This window comes from Panthera onca, chromosome C1 (genome assembly GCF_046562875.1).
Source record: "Panthera onca isolate mPanOnc1 chromosome C1, mPanOnc1 haplotype 2, whole genome shotgun sequence".
Classification (NCBI taxonomy): Eukaryota; Metazoa; Chordata; class Mammalia; order Carnivora; family Felidae; genus Panthera; species Panthera onca.
This window is the reverse complement of record NC_138346.1, coordinates 95,354,878-95,374,837: the sequence shown is the minus strand read 5'-3', so window position 1 is coordinate 95,374,837 and position 19,960 is coordinate 95,354,878. Positions and strand designations below refer to the sequence as shown.

The 19,960-nt window shown below is 37.6% G+C and overlaps 1 protein-coding gene and 1 long non-coding RNA gene across 3 annotated transcripts in view; one reads left to right on the top strand and one right to left on the bottom strand.

Annotated features, from left to right (window-relative positions):
- Positions 1–15,672, top strand: part of ACMSD (aminocarboxymuconate semialdehyde decarboxylase) — a 53,838-nt gene extending 38,166 nt beyond the window's left edge. Inside the window, exons 9-10 of the mRNA XM_078451358.2 lie at positions 10,725–10,823; positions 15,264–15,672. Coding sequence (XP_078307484.1) covers positions 10,725–10,823; positions 15,264–15,326 — 162 coding nt within the window. The 3' untranslated portion in view covers positions 15,327–15,672. The remainder of the gene's footprint in view (positions 1–10,724; positions 10,824–15,263) is intronic.
- LOC144617170 (uncharacterized) overlaps positions 1–19,960 on the bottom strand; it is a 35,303-nt gene that overhangs the window by 9,986 nt on the left and 5,357 nt on the right. For both annotated transcript variants that reach the window (XR_013557334.2, XR_013557333.2), the window contains exon 2: positions 16,241–16,333. This is a non-coding gene — a long non-coding RNA (uncharacterized LOC144617170). The remainder of the gene's footprint in view (positions 1–16,240; positions 16,334–19,960) is intronic.

Sequence of the window (19,960 nt, the reverse complement as noted above, 5' to 3'; positions counted from 1 at the left end):
GTATCCTTATGATCATTGCTTCAAATTGTCCTTCAGGCATGTTACTTATATATGTTTCACTTAGATCTCTGGCTGTGGCCTTATCTTGTTCTTCATTTGTGATACATTCCTCCATCTTTGCATTTTGTCTAAGTCTCTGCCTCCTCTCTGTTAGAAAAGCCAGTTACATCTACTGCTCCTAAAAGTAATAGCTTATGAAAAAGAGGTCATGTAGTGCCCAGAGCCTGGCACTTCAGGGAGTGTCTCTGGTGTGTGCTACATGCACTCTGCTATTGTGTTATGGCTGCTCTATCCTTCATGCCAGCCATCTGCAGAGGTTCTACTTGCCAGCTGTGGGCAGTGTTTGGTCCCTGACCGGAATGTGGCGAGTTTTAGCTACGTGGTCTCTGGCCTGCTTGTGAAATGAAATCCGTTAACCACCTCCACTAGAACTGAAGCCATGCAAAACTCCCTGGTTGGGAGATGTGGTATAGGCTGGAGTTTGTGCTGGTCTTATGAAGGAGGGGCCACTATGCTGTGACTGAGGCAAGCATTGACTAAGAAGGGTGGTTCTTCCAGAGTGTGTGGGAGTGGGGCTTGGTGTAAGCAAGTTAGGCAGCCAGTGTCTGCACTGTGCTGCTTCCCACAGATGGCTCTGTGCTTATGCTGAGGGGCAAGGGAGGAAAATGGCATGGGCTTGCTCCTTTGTTCCCAGAGAGGTGTCTCCATGAACACTGCCTCTCACGGATGTGCTCCAAGAAGAGCAAATAACCTCCCCTCTGTGTGTCCCTGGAGCTCTTCAGATCACTGTTTCCATGCTGTCTGCCCCTGGGTTGTTTGCCTGACTTCTCTCCAGGAGCAGTACAGTGCTCTCCCAGCTCTATCCCAGCCAAGGCTTCTGACCTTTAAAACTCCAGGCTTTAAGCCTTGATTGTTGTTGAACTCATAAAATTCAGTCCCTCTCATTTTCCAAGCCAATGGTTTTGGGGTAACATTCTCTTTGTGCGTTCCCCTGTGTGCTGCTCTCTCTCTCCCGTCTCCATGACAGCAGCTCCCTCCCCTCCACAGCAGCCATGAACTGCTTCTCCCCTAACCCACGTCTCCTCACTTCTTATCTTCTTCAGGGTGGCTCTTCTCTCCCTTTAATTGCGGGGTTTGTTCTGTCAGTTTTCAGGTCAATTTCTGGGGTATTTAGTATGATCTAACAGTTATCTAGCTGTGTTCATGGGATAAGGCAAGCCTAGTATCCTCCTATTCCACCACCCTCTTCCTCTCCTCTGATGCTCAGGTGACATTTCATATTAAGTCATTTATCCCTCTCACCCTCAGGTTCCTCAAATGTAAAATGGAAATGATAAAACCATGCAGAGTTGATGCGAGGAGCTGATATAATACTATGCCAAAAGACTATACAAATGTCAGCAATTTGTATCACCTACTCTAGTGCTTTACAAATAGGAGGTATTAAGTTAATGTCTGTTTAATTGAGTTTGTATAATGGTTTTGCAGATATAAGGCTAATCTTACTTTGCATTGATTAAATTAACCAGGCTCCTCCTCTAGGAAATTATGTCTCAGGGAAACTGAATCCTTGGTAAGGTAGAATTTTTGTAATAAGCTACATTATAATAGAGTTATGTTGTATTTACTGCATATGCTACTAATGGAATAGGCTAATGAGATGATAGCTAATTGTTCCTTATCTAGAAGACAAATGAACTCTCTTCTACTGTTTGAATTTATTTAGCAAGCCACATCTTTCAGTGTTTGCAGCATTCCCTGAAAATGTGAGAAGTTAGTACATCCCAGCAGGTGAGCAGTTTATTTCTTTTCCCTGGCAGGAATATTAATCATTACTACTATCCTCTCAGTAAGTTTTTGACCTCATAGGGAATGTGTGTTACCAGCTTTCAGGAGGGAAACGTATGTTGGGGTAGTGTTGGTGCTGAGAAATCAATCAGGATTATCCATTGCCTAATAAAGAAAGCCACTGTCTACGTAGACAGTATAATTTCAGGATCCCAGAAGAAGCAGCCGTGGTAACTAAAAGGCCCACCATTAGAATTATTCCTTTGGGTTTACAGACTCTTTAGAAAAGTCCTCTAAAATGTAGATGTTGTCAAATGTTACATTAGCACAGATATCCTTAAAAGTTGGTTCATGAGCATGGTGGATCCCAGGGGAATAGAATCCTAGACCAAAGAAGACAGAAGAAAGTTCTAGCTTTGGGGAAGTCAGAATCTGGTATGTTACTTAGGAACCTGAGATGTCATGAGAGCTTGGGTTTCCCCAAGAGCTTGGAAATGGGGCAACAGTCATCCAAGTCCATACTTTATGCCTCCTTAACCAGGATTCTCCAAGTAATCCCTCTAAAACACAATTTGTAGTTATGAGATAACAGGTGGTAAAAATAGCAATATAAAAAGTATTTTTAACTCAAGAAGTATTTATTAAGCATCTATCAAGTGGAGGTTGCTATTAAGCAATAGAGTATGTGACCTTCATCATTCAGGACTACACTTTGAGGAATTTCTTCTCCCCACCTCTTCCCTGCTACTCTCTCTTCTTCCTCTGAACAAGAAATTCCATTAATTAGAACTTCATTTCCAGTTCTTCTATGCCCACTTCATTCTCCCTTATGAAATTCCTACCAAGTTAGAAATGGTTGAAAATTTACCAGACAGTATCAATAAAAGTTGTACAGATAAAGGGTATGAAAAATTAACAAACCAGATTATCATAAGTGGGTAATTAAACTCCTATAGAGAAGAACTGTGAACAATAGCTACTAAATAATAATTGAATACTGCCAAACCATGAGTTTGGAGTTTGGCAAAAGGCATACATAATCAAGTTAGCTAGGAGAGCAGGGAAGTATCCTAACCAAGAAGGATTAAAATGCAGAGAAGTGGTTTTTATTTCTGCTTTAAAATTCTTTGCTCTCTCCATATTAAAATGGGACAACACCCCCCCCCCCCCCCCGCCCACCACCAAATGTATTTGTATCCAGGAAGGCCATAATACTGGGAATGGAAGAATTCTTGACTAGAAAGCAAAATAAATTTCTAAATTTCAATTTCATGTAATGTAGTTAACAAATGTAATATAGCATGGGACTTTTTAAAATTATGTTGTGTTTTAGAATTGTAAACAGCTTTAGCAAGAGGAGCAGAAATAAGGACAAATGAAGCTCCAGTGAATATAAAACAGGCAGTGCAGAAGGAGATCAGCTGTTGGCACAGATGTGAGTAGACATAACTTCGGGTCTTTAGGGCTTCCATCAGCAGGTGTATTTGCTTGGTTTTTTACAGTAATGAATACAAGAATCTAGAAATAGAGTTGTTAGTCCATCATGGCCTTCCTCTAACTTTCTTATACACTTTCCCATATTATTTCATGTAAATGTATTCATAAAACCTAGGAAAATCTTTTTTTTTTTTTTTTCTGGTAAAGTGTCGTTTATTCTTATAAGAGGTCAAATTTAGCATATTCAAAATATATTTAAGGGGCACCTGGGTGGCTCAGTCAGTTAAACATCTGATTCTTGATTTCAGCACAGGTCATGATCTCATGGGTTGTGAGTCTGAGGCCCACATCAGGCTCTGCACTGGCAGTGAGGAGACTGCTTGGAATTCTCTCTCTCTGCCCCTACCACACTCATGCTTGCGCTCTCTCTCTCTCTCTCTCTCAAAATAAGTAAACAAAGAAATAAACAAACTTAAAATATATTTAATATTTCAGGCCTAGTAACAATCAAACTTCCCTCTTTCATACATTCAAGTATTCATTCCTTCAACATGCAAAGCCACTCTCAGATTGATTATATGCATGTCAGAGTTTTATTTCAAACAGGTTTCAAAAACAGGCTTTCTGAAAAGTCCAATTCAAAGAATCCTGGCAGAGATATTTTATAGGGGAAAAGATGGTTAGTTATTTTTAGACTGTATTTTAAGAAAGAAGATAACTATCTAGTCAAGGACAATTAGCCTCTTTACATTATTGGTTACAATTCTTAGTCTAGTTTGAAGACTAATAGTCTTCCTAGGGTATGTCCTAGGAGCTCTTAAACTCATTAAAGTCTACCAAAAAAAATTACCCAAGTATTTTATCAAGAATGCTAATCTATGTTTGGTGACAAATGTTAACTAAACTTATTGCGGTGATCGTTTTCATAATATATGCAAGTATCGAACCATTATGCAAGACAGCTGAAACTAACATAATGTTATACATCAATTATGCCTCAATTTTTAAAAAAAGAATGCTCATTATTCACCAGGCAGAATAGATAGCCATATCAGGCCACAAAGCTCTGCCCCAGTTTAGATTTGGGACAACTTTTTTTCTCACATTTACTGGGGGCATTTTGTTCCTTGCTAAGAAATTTGGGTTGCACCTTCTGGACAAGAGGAAATTATTGAAAGAGCTTGAGCAGGGATGTGGCATGATCAGATTTATATTCAAATCAGCACTCTCTCCAGTGTTAGATATTGATTAAAATGGATGAGACCGGAATCAGTTATAAAATTATAGTAGTGGTCCAATTTAATTCAATAAACATCTACTCTGTACCAGGCCTTTGGCTCAGAGCTAGAGATAATTTCTATCCCACTTCTTAGCTGAGTGGAAAAAATGGAGACACAAGCCTTGCTTTACCACATACTAGCTGTGCAACTCTAAGCAAGTTAGTTTTCATCTCTGTTTCCTCGTCTGTTGAATGGGGACAATGATGGGATCCTTCTCCTAGAAAGGCTGTAACGAGGGTGTTTGCGTAGCTCAGTCAGTTGAGCATCTGACTCTTGATTTTGGCTCAGGTCATGATCTCATAGTTCATGAGTTCGAGCCCCACATCAAGTTCTGCACTGACAGTGAAGCCTGCATGGATTCTCTCTCTTCCACTCTCTCTCTGACACTCCCCTGTTCTCTCTCTCAAAAATGAATAAACTGAAAAAAAAAAAAAAAGACTTAAAAAAAACCTTAAAATTGGACATGAAAGAGAGGCCATTACTACAGATCTTACAGAAATAAAAAGAATTATAGGAAAAAACTATGAGCAAATATATGCTAACAAATCAGATAACCTAAATGAAATGGAGAAATTCCTAGAAAGATGACAGAAACTGACTCAAGAAGAAAAAGAACATCTGAATAGACCTATAACAAGTAAAGAGGTTAAACTCATAATTTTAAAATGTCTCACAAAAAAAAAGCCCAGGACCAGATGGCTTCACTGGTGAATTTTACCAAAAAATTTAAAAAGAATTACAACCACTTCAATCCATCACAAATCGTTTGAAAAAATACAAATGAAGGAAACACTTCCTAACTTATTCTATGAAGCCAGCATCACGCTGATACCAAAACCAGACCAAGTAATCACAAGAAAACTACAGGCTAATATCCTTTATGAATACAGATGCAAATTTCCCCAATGATATTTATTAAACTCAATCTAGCAACAGATAAAAAGAATTATACACTATGACCTACTGGGATTTATCCCAGGAACACAAGGTTTTTCAACAGACAGACAGACACACACACACACCAATCAATAGCATATTAATAGAATAAAGAACAAAAACTACAAAATCATCTCAATAGACGCAGGAAAAGTACTAAACAAGATCCAACAGCCTTGAATGATAAAAACACTCAACAACTAGAAGAAGAGAGCTTCCTCAACCTGATAAAGAGCATCTATTAAATATCCGCAACTAACTAACATTAACACACTTAATGGTGAACTGAAAGGTTCTGCTCTCACCATTTCTATTTAACGATGCACTGGAGACTCTGGCCAGGGAAATTAGGGAAGGAAAATAAATAAAAGGCATCCAGATTGGGAGGGAAGAAGCATAAATATTTCAGATGACATGACCTTATACATAGAAAATCCTATGCTCTCTCTCTGCCCTTCCCCTGCTCACACACTGTCTCTCTCTCTCTCCCCCAAAATAAATAAATTATTACAAAATTAAAAAAAGAAATGGGGGGCACCTGGGTGGCTCAGTCAGTTGAGCATTTGACTTTGGTTCAGGCCATGATCATGAGATCATGGTGATCTCATGGCTGGTGAGTTTGAGTCCCGGGTCAGGCTCTGTGCTGACAGTGTGGAGCCTGGAGCCTGCTTCTGGTTCTTTGTCTCCCTCTCTCTCTCTCTCTCTCTCTCTCTCTCTGCCCCTTCCCGACTCACACTCTGTCTCTCTCTCTCCAAAATAAATAAACATTAAAAAATTTAAAAAAAAAAGAAAATTCTAAAGAATCTACAAATAAACCATGAGGGCTAATAAACAGATACAGCAAGACTGTAGGTAACAAAATAAATATATAAAACTTAATCATATTTCTATATACTAGCAATGAAAAATCCATAAAAATAATCCATATTATAAATCTCATCTATAATAGCATTCAAAAGAATGAAATACGTAGGAATAAATCCAACTAAAGAAGTGCAAGACTTGGGCACTAAACTATAAAACACTGCTAAAGAAAATCAAAGACCTACATAAATGAAAAGACATTCCAGGGTGCCTGGGTGGCTCAGTCAGTTAAGCGACTGACTTTGGCTCATGTCATGATCTCGCAGTTCGTGAGTTTGAACCCCACATCTGGTTCTGTGCTGACAGCTCAGAGCCTGGAGCCTGCTTCAGATTCTGTGTCTCCCTCTCTCTTTGCCTCTCCTCTGCTCACTCACTCTCTCTCTCTCTTCTCTCTCTCTCTCAAAAATAAATAAACATTAAAAAAATATGAAAAGCCATCCTATGTTCATTAAAGAGTGAACTTGTGATGAGCAGTGGGTGATGCATAGAAATGTTAAATCACTATACTGGACACCTGAAACTAATATTACACTGTATGTTAACTAACTGGAATTTAAATAAAAACTTAAAAGAAAGACATCTCATGTTCACTGATTGGAAAACTCCATACTGTGAAATGGCAATAGTCCCCATATTGACCTACAGATTCAATGCAATCCCTATCAAAAATCCAGGTGCCTTTTTTTTCTGTTGCAGAATTGACAAGCTGATCCTAAAATTCATATATAAAAGCAACAGACCCAAAATAGACAAAACCAATGTAAAAAGAACAAAGTTGAAGGACTCACACTTCTAATTTCACAACTTTTTACACAGCTACAGTAGTCAAAACTGTGTAGTACTAGCATAGGGCAGACATAAAGATCAACTGATTTAGAACAGAGGTGCCAATGGAATTAAATGAGGAAAGAATAGTCTTTTCAACTTATAGCAGGAAAATAACTGGGTATCCACATGCAAAAAAATAAAAATTAAGTTGTACCGCTTATTTATACCCCACATAAAAATGAACCCCAATAGATCAGAGACCTAAATGGAAAAAGGAAAACTACAAACACTTAGAAGAAAATATAGTTGTAAATCTTTGTGACCTTGGATTAGGCAATAGTTTCTTAAATATGACACCAAAAGCATAAGGAACCAAAGTTTTTAGATAAATTAGACTTCATCAAAATGAAAAACTTTTGTACTTCATATATACTTCTAGTAAAATGAAAAGATAACCCACAGAATGAACAAAATATCTGTAGATATATATCTGATAAACCTCTAACATTCAGAAAGTATTTTATTTATTTTTTTTTTTAACAAATTTTTTTTTAACGTTTATTTATTTTTGGGACAGAGAGAGACAGAGCATGAACGGGGGAGGGGCAGAGAGAGAGGGAGACACAGAATCGGAAGCAGGCTCCAGGCTCTGAGCCATCAGCCCAGAGCCCGACGCCGGGCTCGAACTCACGGACCGCAAGATCGTGACCTGAGCCGAAGTCGGACGCTCAACCGACTGAGCCACCCAGGCGCCCCCAGAAAGTATTTTAAAACTCTTACAACTCAACTATAAAAAATAAATGGGCTTGAATAGACACAATGTTCTGAATAGATATCTCTCCAATGACATAAAATGGCCAACTAACACATGAAAAGATGTTCAAGATAATTATTCATTAGAGAAATGTAAATTAAAACCACAGTGAGATATTATTTTATATCTATGATGGCTATAATTAAAAAGACAGACAATAGCAAGTGTTGATGAGGACTTGGAGAAATTAGAATCCTCAGACATTCCTGGTTAGAATGCAGAATGCTGCATCCACTGTGAAAAGTAGCTCCTCAAAATGTTAAACATGGACTTACCACATGACCCAGCAACCCCACTGATAAGTGTATATCTAGGAGAAATGAAAGCATGTTGATGTAAAAACTTGCACAAAAATGTTCAGAGGAGGGGTGCCTGGGTGGTTCAGCCAGTTAAGCATCTGGCTCTTGATTTCTATTCAGGTCATGATCTCACAGTCATGAAATCTGCAGACAGCACAGAGCCTGCTTGGGATTCTCTCTCACCTGCTCGCTTTCTGCCCCTCCTCCACTCATGCTTTCTCCCACTTTCAAAATAAATAAAAATTTTTTAAAAAAGTATTCAGAGCAGCATTATCATAATAGCCAAAAAGTAGAAACAACCCAATGTCCATTATCTGGTAAGCAGATAAATAAAACATGGTACATCTATACAATGGAATATTATTCCACATAAAAAGGAAAGAAGTATTGATTTAGGCTACAACATGGATGACCTTGAAAACAGTACACTAAACAAAAGATGGCAACATAATACATTGTTCTGTTTACATAAAATGTCCAGAGCAGGCAATTCCTAGGGTAAATTAGTTTACCCTAGGAAGGGAAGAAAGAGGGAATGGGAAGTGCCTGTTAACAGGTATGGGATTAACTTTGGTATGATAAAAATGTTCTGGAATTAGATGATGGAAATGATTACACAAATACAAAAATATATTAAAACCCACTGAATTATATATTTTTAAAAGGTATATTTGTATTAAGCTAATTACATTCCAAAAGGGGGAGAAGGGATCTCCTCCATCCCCAAATCCTAATGTTCTTTTCCAGAGGCAACTAATGTTACTTGTTTCTTGGGTACAATTCCTTAAATAGACTGCATACATACAAACATTCATTTGCGTATCTATATATTCCTTATTAAAAACAGAAATATGAGCATAGCAGATACATTGTCCTAGACTTTTTTCTCTTTACAATTTAACTTCAACATCATTCTACCTTACAATATAACTCAGTGATTATTCCATTTCAACATAGGTAAGTATTCCTCATTCCTCTTTATTTCTTAGATATGCTATAATTTAGTTTGCTAGTCTTTTGATGCTACAAATAATGTTGCAATTAATTTTCTCATATATATTTCCATTACAAGTGTATTAGTGGAACACATGTCTTTTTTTTTTTTATTTTTAAAAAAAAAAATTTTTTTTAACGTTTTTATTTATTTTTGAGACAGAGAGAAACAGAGCATGTACGGGGGAGGGGCAGAGAGAGAGGGAGACACAGAATCAGAAGCAGGCTCCAGGCTCTGAGCCGTCAGTCCAGAGCCCGACACGGGGCTCGAACTCACGGACCGTGAGATCGTGACCTGAGCCGAAGTCGGACGCTTAACCGACTGAGCCACCCAGGCGCCCTACACATTTCTAGAAGTAAAATTTCTGGTTGAAAATGTGTTTTTCTTATTTTATTTTAATAGATTTCCATTATTGATTTAATGTCACTCTTTTTTACCGAATTACAAGTTCTCTGAAGACAGAGAACGTTTCTGTTTGTTGGCCAGGATAATCTAGATTCTAACACATTGCTTGACATACCACTTTATATATTTGTAGATGGACAAGCCTTTGTACTTTGTTGTACAAAGTATCAAATAGAGATTCAAGCTACATCATTAAAAAAAAAAAACAAAAAAAAAACCAGACTGGTTCAGTTTATAGAGATAGGAATTATTTGGGGATTGGTTTTTGTTTGTCTTTACTTTTTATCCAGTTGTTTTTTATTTTCTCCCTTCCAACTCTAGCATGTTTTCAAAAATCATGGGACCAGGGGTGCCTGGCTAGTTCTGTCCATGGAGCATGCAACTCTTGGTCTCAGGGTTGTGAGTTCAAGCCCCACAATGAGTGTACAGATTACTTAAAAATAAAGTCTTTAAAATATATACATATGGGATATATATATATATATATGTGTGTGTGTGTATATATATATATATATGTATATGTATATATATATACACATATATATATATAGGATCAATTGCAACATGTCATTCTAAGGAATACAGAACCCTTATTTTGTCTAAAGATATCAGCATGCTTTATTGAATAAATACTTGCTTCTTATATTTGAGAATTATATATTCAGTTATTTTAAGAAGGGAGGATGGGGGGGGCGCCTGGGTGGCTCAGTCAGTTAAGCGTCTGACTTCAGCTCAGGTCACGATCTCGCGGTCCGTGAGTTCGAGCCCCGCGTCAGGCTCTGGGCTGATGGCTCAGAGCCTGGAGCCTGCTTCCGATTCTGTGTCTCCCTCTCTCTCTGCCCCTCCCCCATTCATGCTCTCTCTCTGTCTCAAAAATAAATAAAACGTTAAAAAAAAAAAAAAAAAAAAAAAGAAAGGAGGATGGGGGTTGATTTGCAACTTTAAGAAACCCAATAGCGACACCTGCTGGAGAAAATGTCAGAATACATTTTGAATTCATTAAATCTTTAACATTTTAGATCAGTTTGTTTCTATTAACTGGAAGGAATTTGTTATTTTATCATAGGAGTGCTTGTAATATGTTAATATAATTGTATTTAGATGAGGTTCTTTGATGCTCTATATAAAATTTTTTTCAGGATAAAGTCATTTTGGGAACTGATTACCCCTTTCCACTAGGGGAGCTGGAACCTGGAAAATTAATAGAGTCCATAGAAGAATTTGATGCAGAAACAAAGGTATATGCCGTTTACTTCATGGTCTTTTCCCTGAGTTTTCCTGCTCTAATTCTTTGGTTTCAGAGTATGTACTTTGATACGTGACAACAAAGAACAAGGGAAATATTACACCTAATATTCCTAGAACTGTTATTGGAAATAGCAAAACTGTTAAAGAGCAAAGGAAGATGTGGTTTATATATGTGTGTGTGTACACACACACACACACACACACATATATATTACTCAGCCATAAAAAAAGAATGAAATCTTGCCTTTTGCAATAACATGGATGGAGTTAGAGTATAACGCTAAATGAAATGAGTCAAAGACAAACACCATTTAGTCATATATGGAATTTAAGAAACAAAACAAATGAACAAAGCAGAAAAAAAAGAAACCAAAAAACAGACTCTTAACTATAGAGAACAAACAGATGGTTACCACAGTGAGGTAGGTTGGGGGATGAGTAAAACACGTAAAAGGGATTAACAGTACAACATCTTGATGAGGACCAAGTAAAAACTACTGAACCGCTATATTATACACCTGAAACTAATACAACAGTGTACGTTAACTAACTGGAATTCAAATTTTTTTAACTACTTTTTTAAAAAGCTGAAAGCCAACCTAGTACAACTAAATTCATAAAGCAGAGAAAGAAAACTGTCAAGAAGCGTATCACAATAACACATTTATGTTTACATGTTAGATGAATAAGAAAAATGCCTAAGTTTTTCCTTTAATATTTCTGTAACAAATCTACCAATCTCAAAAATTGTAATGATTCCCATTATTTGGATCTTAAGACTAAAGTCTTGATTAACAGAACTCAAAGAACCAGAACTCTCAAGTAACAATTTTCTTCTTTCGGCATTTGACTTTTAGGGTGGGTAAATGATACTAAAATGTGCTATAATGCTGCCACTGCCTATTCTGCCCTTTAGGCTTATGAAGTCAGATGAGTTTATAATGAGACGCTGTGTCCCCAGATCCCCTCTCCTTTGTCATCCTCTTCCCTTCCTCACCCCTACCCCTCAACAGAACAAGTTCTTCCTAAGGGCCTCACCATTAATCACAACTGGGGTCAAGGGTGGCCAAAGATGAAGACATAGGGACAATTATTAACTAGGAAACTTCAGACTGCTTTCTACAGAAAGTCTCCCCTTTGCCACTTAACCCGTCGTAAAGCACTGAAAGTCTTGGATTGTTAAATATTCACTTATTTAAAGTAGGAAGCACGGTGCCTAGGTGGCTCAGTTGGCTAAGTGTCTAACTCTTGATTTTAGCTTCGCTCATGATCTCGCGCTTGGTGGGTCTGAGCCCCACATTGGGCTCTATGCTGACAGCGTGGAGCCTGCTTGGGATTCTCGCTCTCCCTCTCTCTCTGCCCCTCCCCGACTCAGGCACATCCACTCTCTCTCTCAGAATAAACATTTAAGTTAGCTTAAAAATAAATAAACAGGGGCGCCTGGGTGGCTTGGTCGGTTAGGCATCCGACTTCGGCTCAGGTCATGATCTCACGGTCAGTGAGTTCGAGCCCCGCGTCGGGCTCTGTGCTGACAGCTCAGAGCCTGAAGCCTGTTTCAGATTCTGTGTCTCCCTCTCTCTCTGCTCCTCCCCTGTTCATGCTCTGTCTCTGTCTCAAAAATAAATAAACGTTAAAAAAAAAAAAATTAAAAAAATAAATAAATAAATAAATAAATAAACAAAGTAGGAAGCTGTATGTAGTAAGGTTTTTTTTTTTTTATTTTTCTTTTTGCAACAAACATTGAAAATGAAAAACTTTCTATAAAGGTAACCAAAATTAAACTGAAATCAAATTATCCTAAGTATCCCGATTAAAACTTTAATGGAGGGGCGCCTGGGTGGCTCAATCGGTTAAGCATCTGACTCTTGATTTTGGCTCAGGTCAAGATCTCACAGTTCGTGGGTTCAAGCCCCACACCTGGCTCTGCACTGACAGTGTGGAGACTGTGTGGGATTCTGTCTCCTTCTCTCTCTGCCTCTCCCCTGCTTGTGCTCTCTCTCTCTCTCAAAAAAAGTTAAAAAAAAAAAAAAAAAAAAGAACTTACAAAACTTTAATGGAATAATAACTACTATTATTTTATACCTCTAGTTTTTTAATTTTATGTGCTATGATGTTTTTTAATATTTCTTTATTTATTTTGAGAGAGAAAGTATGAGCAGGGGTAGGGGCAGACAGAGTGGAGAGAATCTCAAGCAGGCTCTGCACTGTTAGCATGGAACCCACCATGGGTTCAAGATCATGACCTAAGCCAAAATCAAGAGTCAGTCACTTAACCAACTGAGCCACCCAGGCGCCCCCATGCTTATGACTTTTAAGGTCAAAGTTTTTAAAAACTCTTGCATGAAAATTTTACACTGTCACAAATTCATGACATTCCTTAAAAGACTGCTCACTGTAACACTGTTTATAATAAAAGACTGAAAAGAATCTATAGGGGAATAAACAATAATATATCCATACAATGGAATGTATAAAAAAAATTAAAAATCAATTTCCAAGATATATTAAGTTTAAAAAGCAAGGTACAAAACAACACATATAGTGTACTTCCATTTGTGTATAATATACTAACCATTTATGAAAAAACCTATACACCTAAATACAAGTATTTGCTTATATATGCATAAATACCTTTGGGAAAAACAGACAAGAAACTAATAACTCTGGGAAGAAAAAGTACTGGTTGGGTGGCAGTAGTGAAAGGAAGCGTCCATTTTGTATCTTTCTAATTTTGAGCCATATGAAGGTAAATCTCACTAAAACATTTTTTAAATGAAATAAATAAACCCATTTGATGACCATAACAACACTGGGAGGTAGACAGGTAGTTGCATTCCAGTATGCAGATGCAGAGGAGGAAAACAAGATTTGGATGCTGGGTGATTTACCAAAGGCAATATTAACCATTGGATTATAGCACATGGACCCAATCCCAAATCCAACACGCCAAAATGTATCTTCTTCAAACGGTAGTTGGTCCCAACCTATTTGTAAAGGTAAAGCACATAGTTTCTCAGAGCAGCAAGAGTCACTTCTAAAAGCTTTCTTTAGAGGGAATGGTCCAAGTGTGGATCAAGGAAGAACCCTGAATAAGAGGTCCCTGCTCAAATCACCCACTCTCCAAGGCTGTTTGAGAACCCTGAAGCCGTTAAGATACACTGAAATGCATTAATATCCACAAATGTTACACAACTCCATACATTTCCTTCCATTCTTGCCTGCCCTTTGCAAGCTGGACGTATATCAATTAGGGTATCACAAAAGTTACCCCTTAAGTCACAGGAGTTTCTTTGTGGAGCTGACCTAGTCTATAACTGGGAAGAAAGTGAAGAAAAATTTCAGAGTCCTTTTCTCATCTGAAATCTATAAATATACATACTTGTACCATATTCTGAGGTGCTTCATCTGTCACTTTTCTTGTACCAAAAGAGCTTACCTTTTATTCAGGGCCATGTGAAGGGATAACACATATGCCTAGAAACTGGAGGATGGCTACAAGATTTCTGGGCACTGTTTCCAGCTCTCCTGTCCCACAGACCTACAGTGTACCTTTTCTCTATGCAGTTGACCTTTGAACAACACTGAGTTAGGGATGCTAACTCCTACATCAAAATTCATGTATAACATTTGACCCCCCAAAAGCTTAACTACAAATAGCCTGCTGTTGACCACAAGCCTTACCAATAACACAGTCAATTAACACATATTTTGTATATTACATGTATTATACACCGTAATGTTACAATAACACCTAACTTTTTAAAAAACTTTTCAGTACTTTTAGGTTACACAGTTTGCGAGTTTTTCTAAATTGTCACAAATCTCAAAAAATTTTTCCAATATATTTATTCAAAAAAAAATCCAAATGTAAGTGAACTTACACAGTTCAAACTCCTGTTGTTCAAGGGTCAACTGTATTTGCCTCTAAATAGTCCTTGAAACCCACTAGAGGGTCCTGCAGAGTTTTCCAAAGAAAGGCGTTTTTTCCTAAGAGAGCTCTCCCCCCTTATAATTCTCCTTTGTTCCCATGACCAAGTTTGAAACAGATTTCAAATAGTGGGGCAAAACAGGGGTCAAGAGATTCATTGTTTAACTTGCTAACATTTTTCTCTCACATTGGGAAATTCATCTTTTAAAAACCTGATAAAGACACTCAATAAGTATTTTAAAACAACCATTAAATAATGCTTAAAAAAAAAACCTTGGGGCACCTGGGTGGCTCAGTTGGTTGAGCATCCCACTCTTGACTTCAGCACAGGTCATGATCCCAGGGTCATGGGATTGAGGCCCACACTGGGCTTCTGGCTGAGTGTGGAGCCTGCTTAAGATTCTCTCTCTCTCTCTCTCTCTCTCTCTCTCTCTCTCTCTGTCCCCCCCCCCCCAAAAACAAAACAAAATAAAATAAAATAAAACTTTTTTTTCTTTTGCAGGATAGACTCAAAGCTGGCAATGCCCTAGCATTTTTGGGTCTTGAGAGAAAACAATTTGAATGACTTGCATTTACTACAAAGACAAACATTCAAGAAGATATTTTTGTTTTTAAATATGTATCACACATGCATTACTAAAATCTTATTTTGAACTATTTTATCCAGAAATAGGATATACACAAATGTTCTAAATTATTCATAACAAAAATGAGTCACAGAATTTGTTTTCATTCTGAAAAGCAATATATTATTTCATGTGCAAATCAAAAATGATTTTCCCAGTGCTTTTTAAATTAATGGCAGAAATAAAAACCAAATGTCATTCATGATTTATATGGAGAAAGACCAAAACCAGACTCATCCTGGAGGGCTGAGGTAGGTTCTCCACTTTGAGCAAGTATATGTGAATGGGGCCCAAATAACCTGTTTTCATTCACTTTTAACACCTTCCATTGGTCCACAACTGGACTGGGAATGCTTTAGAGTCCAAAAAAATAAGTGATATGTACACACACACACACACATATACATACATACATATATACACATATATACATACATACATACATATATATATAATATATCCCATAATCCCTAGAGAGTTTATAGTCCAATTAAAGAGGCAAGACACATGTTCATGGAATAATTACTAAGCAATATATTAGGAGTTATAGAAGTTTCATTAAGAAAAATTCATTTGGATTCAAACTGGAGCAGATCTGCACAGAAGTTGGGCTGAGTCTCTAAGGATAGAAAGGCTTGTTCAGAGTTGGAGGATGGGAAATAGACAAAGGGGCAAAACTATAAGAACAGGGGTTTCAAACTGAATGAGAACTTACCTATTCTGGAAAACAGTTCCAGTCTATAATTTACCTTTACCAGAAGCTCTTTTAATTTAAAATACTGAGCAAAATGTGTAAAGCTAGTTATGGAGATTGAGCAGAGTGATGATACCAGGGTAGCCTTATTCTACTTACTTCATTTATTGTGGTCTCATCTGGGCTGCTGAAAATGAACTTGGTCTTGGAGGGGTGATAAACATCTGTGGTTCATGTACCTCTGGCTGAATTCTAAAAACCAAATATAATTTTTTCAAAATTACCCTCTTGCCTTGTATTCATTCATAGTTCTTTTCCCTTCCATTAGTTCAGAAAGCCAAGAGTTCAGTATTGGCATGTAATTTTTAAGTTTTTTTGAAAAGTCAATACATGAATATATTAGAAGAGTTCAAAAAGATCAAATTCAACCTATCCTAAAAGGAACCCATTTTAACTGTTCTTTTGGATATTCTTGCAGAGATCATCTAGGACAATACAAGTACTTACATGTGCAGATTCCTTTGTTCATTTTACCCAGACAGTGGCATCTTGCTTGTTTTTTCTACTAAATACCTTGGTGACCATTCCACATTTAAGCTGCCTTCTTTTTATAACAGTCTATCTTCGTTGATGAGTTTGGATGCATTCTAAAGCTCTACAATTAAACTCAGCCCCCACGTTTTATGTCTTTCATACCACAGTTTACATCTTTTTATCTTATGTATCCATTAACAAATTATTATAGTTACAGTTAATAATGCTTTTCTTTTAACCTTCACACAAGATTTAGAAGTGATTAACCCAACACCTTTGCAACATTAGATTATTATGATTTTTACTACATACTTACCTTTATCAGTGAGATTTATATTTTCATATGTTTTCTTGTTACTAATTAGTACCCTTTAATTTCAGCTTAAAGAAGTCCCTTTAACATTTCGCGTAAGGCCAGTCTAGTGGTGAGGAGCTCCTTGAGATTGTCTTTGTCCAGAAAATTCTTTATCTTTCAATTCTGAAGGACAACTTTGCCAGGCATTCTTAGTTGACAGTTTTGTTTTGTTTCCCTTTCAACACTTGGATGCCTTCTTCCTTTTACTAGCTGAACAGTATTACATTGCAATTCAATTCAAGGACAGTCATGCTTCCACTCTTTTGCAGTGATAAACTACTACTAAGAACACCCTTATGACATAAAAATGTTGAAAATCTTTTCATATGCTTATTTGCCATCTGTATATCTTCTTTGTGAGATGTGGGTTCAGATCTTTTACCCAGTTTAAAAGTGGGATGTTTTCCTCTCAACAAAGTGGGTTTAGAGGAAACATACCTCAACCTAGTAAGAGCCATATATGAAAAACCCACAACCAACATCATACTCAATGGTGAAAAACTGAAAGCATTTCCTCTAAGGTCAGTATCAAGAGGATACCCACTCTCACTACTTTTATTCAACATAGTCCTCAAAGTCCTAGCCACAGCTCAGACAACAAAAAGAAGTAAAAGCCATGCAAATTGGTAAGGAAGAAGTAAAACTCACTATCTGCAGATCTTATATATAGAAAACCCTAAAGACTCCACCAAAAAACTATTAGAAACTGATAAAAAATAAAATATCCAAGAATAAACTTAACCAAGAGGTAAAAGACCTGCACTGTGAAAACTATAAAACACTGACACAAACAAAAGGAAAGCTATTACATACTGATAGAGTCCAAGAATCAACATTGTTAAAATGTGCATACTACCCAAAGCAATCTATAGATTTAATGCAATCCCTATCAAAGGTAACAGCACTCCAGATGATCTTATGTGTTAACTTGCCTCAAGATAAAACATTCCTTACTTGCTGACCTGAGTCCCTTGATCTGTAACAGAACTAATTTACTTTCTTTGAGATTTGCAGACCACTGATCTTGAGGAATAAGGACCAGAACTTTCCCAGGTCACAGAAGCCAGCAATTCTGTTTGAAGCCACCTTGGCTTTCTCATTAGCCTAAAATTTTTTTAGCAAAATGTTTTTCTTTTTTTAGGCCACACAAATGATTTTACTGACCTTTCATTGTTATCTATAAACCCAGCCCTTCTCTGCAGAAAGAACAGAGTACTACTGCATATCATGAAACAAGAACCAGACTCTGTTGCACAACCCACAAACACTGAGATAACTTTTGTAGCTGGCATCAAGTCTTCATATAATCAAGAAAGGTTGCAGGCCACTGCACTCTGTTTGCTGATTAACCACCCTAAACCTCTTTAAAAACTCCTGCTCCAGGCAGAAACCTCAGAGTTGGCTTTTGTTTTGTTTTTTTTAATTTAAAGTTTTATTTAGTGGGGTGCTTGGGTGGCTCAGTTGGTTAAGTCACGATCTCATGGTTTGTGGTCCTTGTGTCAGGCTCTGTGCTGACAGCTCAGAGCAGGGAGCCTGCTTCAGATTTTCTCTCTGCCCCTCCCCCACTCACTCTATCTCTATCTCTTGCATGTGCACGCTCTCAAAAAATAAACATTTAAAAAATAAAATAAAGATTTATTCATTAATTTTGAGAGGGAGAGATAGAGTGTGAGTGGGGGAGGGGCAGAGAGAGGAAGACAGAGAATCCCAAGCAGGCTCCACACTGTCAACACAGAGCCCAACTCAGGGCTCGATCTCACTGACCACGAGATGATGACCTGAGCCAAAGTTGGACACTTAACCAACTGAGCCACCCAGAGGCCCCTCGGAGTCAGCTTTTGGACAAGAGTTCACCTTCTCCTCAGGTTGCCAGCCTTCAGATTAAAGCTCAAATTCCTTTCTAATCAAAATTTGTCTCTTGAGTGGCACCTGAGTGGCTCAATCAGTTGAGTGTCCAACTCTTGATTTCAGCTCAGGTAATGATCTCACAGTTCATGGGATCCATCCCTATGACCAGAGCTGCATTGACAGTGGGGAGCGTGCTTGAGATTCTCTCTCCCTCTCTCTCTCTCTGCTCCTCCCCTGGTCATGCACATGCGCTCTCTCTCTCTCAAAATAAATCAATAAACTTTTAAAAAACAAACGAAAAAATTTGCTCTTGAGTAATGGCTTTTCAAGCAATGGGCAGCCGAACTTGCTGGAGGTATCACAATCCCAAATTTCAAGATACACTACAAAGCTGTAGTAATCAAAACAGTATAAAAAATGGACACATAGATCAATGGAACAGAATAGAACTCAGAAATAAACTCATGCTTACAAGGCATGAGGCAAAAATATACAATGAGGAAAAGACAATCTCTTCAATAAACAGTTCTGGGGAAACTGGACAGCTACATGCCAAAGAATGAAAGTGGACAACTTTCTCACACCAGACACAAAAGTGAACTCAAACTGGATTCAAGATCCGAGATCATAAAACTCCTAGAAGAAAATATAGGCACTAATCTCTTGGACATCAATCTCAGCAACATCTTTGTATGTATGTCTTCTCAGGTAGAGGAAACAAAAGCAAAAATAAACTACTGGGACCACATCAAAATAAAAAGCTTTTGCATTGTGAAGGAAACCACCAAAAAAACAAAATGAAGATATTTGCAAATGATATATCCAATAAGGGGTTAATATCCAAAATAAATGAAAAACTTATACAAGTTTACACCAATAATAATAATAATATAATAATAATAATAATAAAATTCCAATTAAAAATAGGCAAAGGAAAAAACATTAAAAAAAATTTTTTTTAATGCTAAGGGGCTCCTGGATGGCTCAGTCAGTTAAGTGTCCGACTTCAGCTCAAGTCATGATCTCACAGTCCGTGAGTTCAAGCCCCGCGTTGGGCTCTGTGTTGACAGCTGAGAGCTTGGAGCCTGCTTCAGATTCTGTGTCTCCCTCTCTCTCTGCCCCTCCCCTGCTCATGCTCTGTC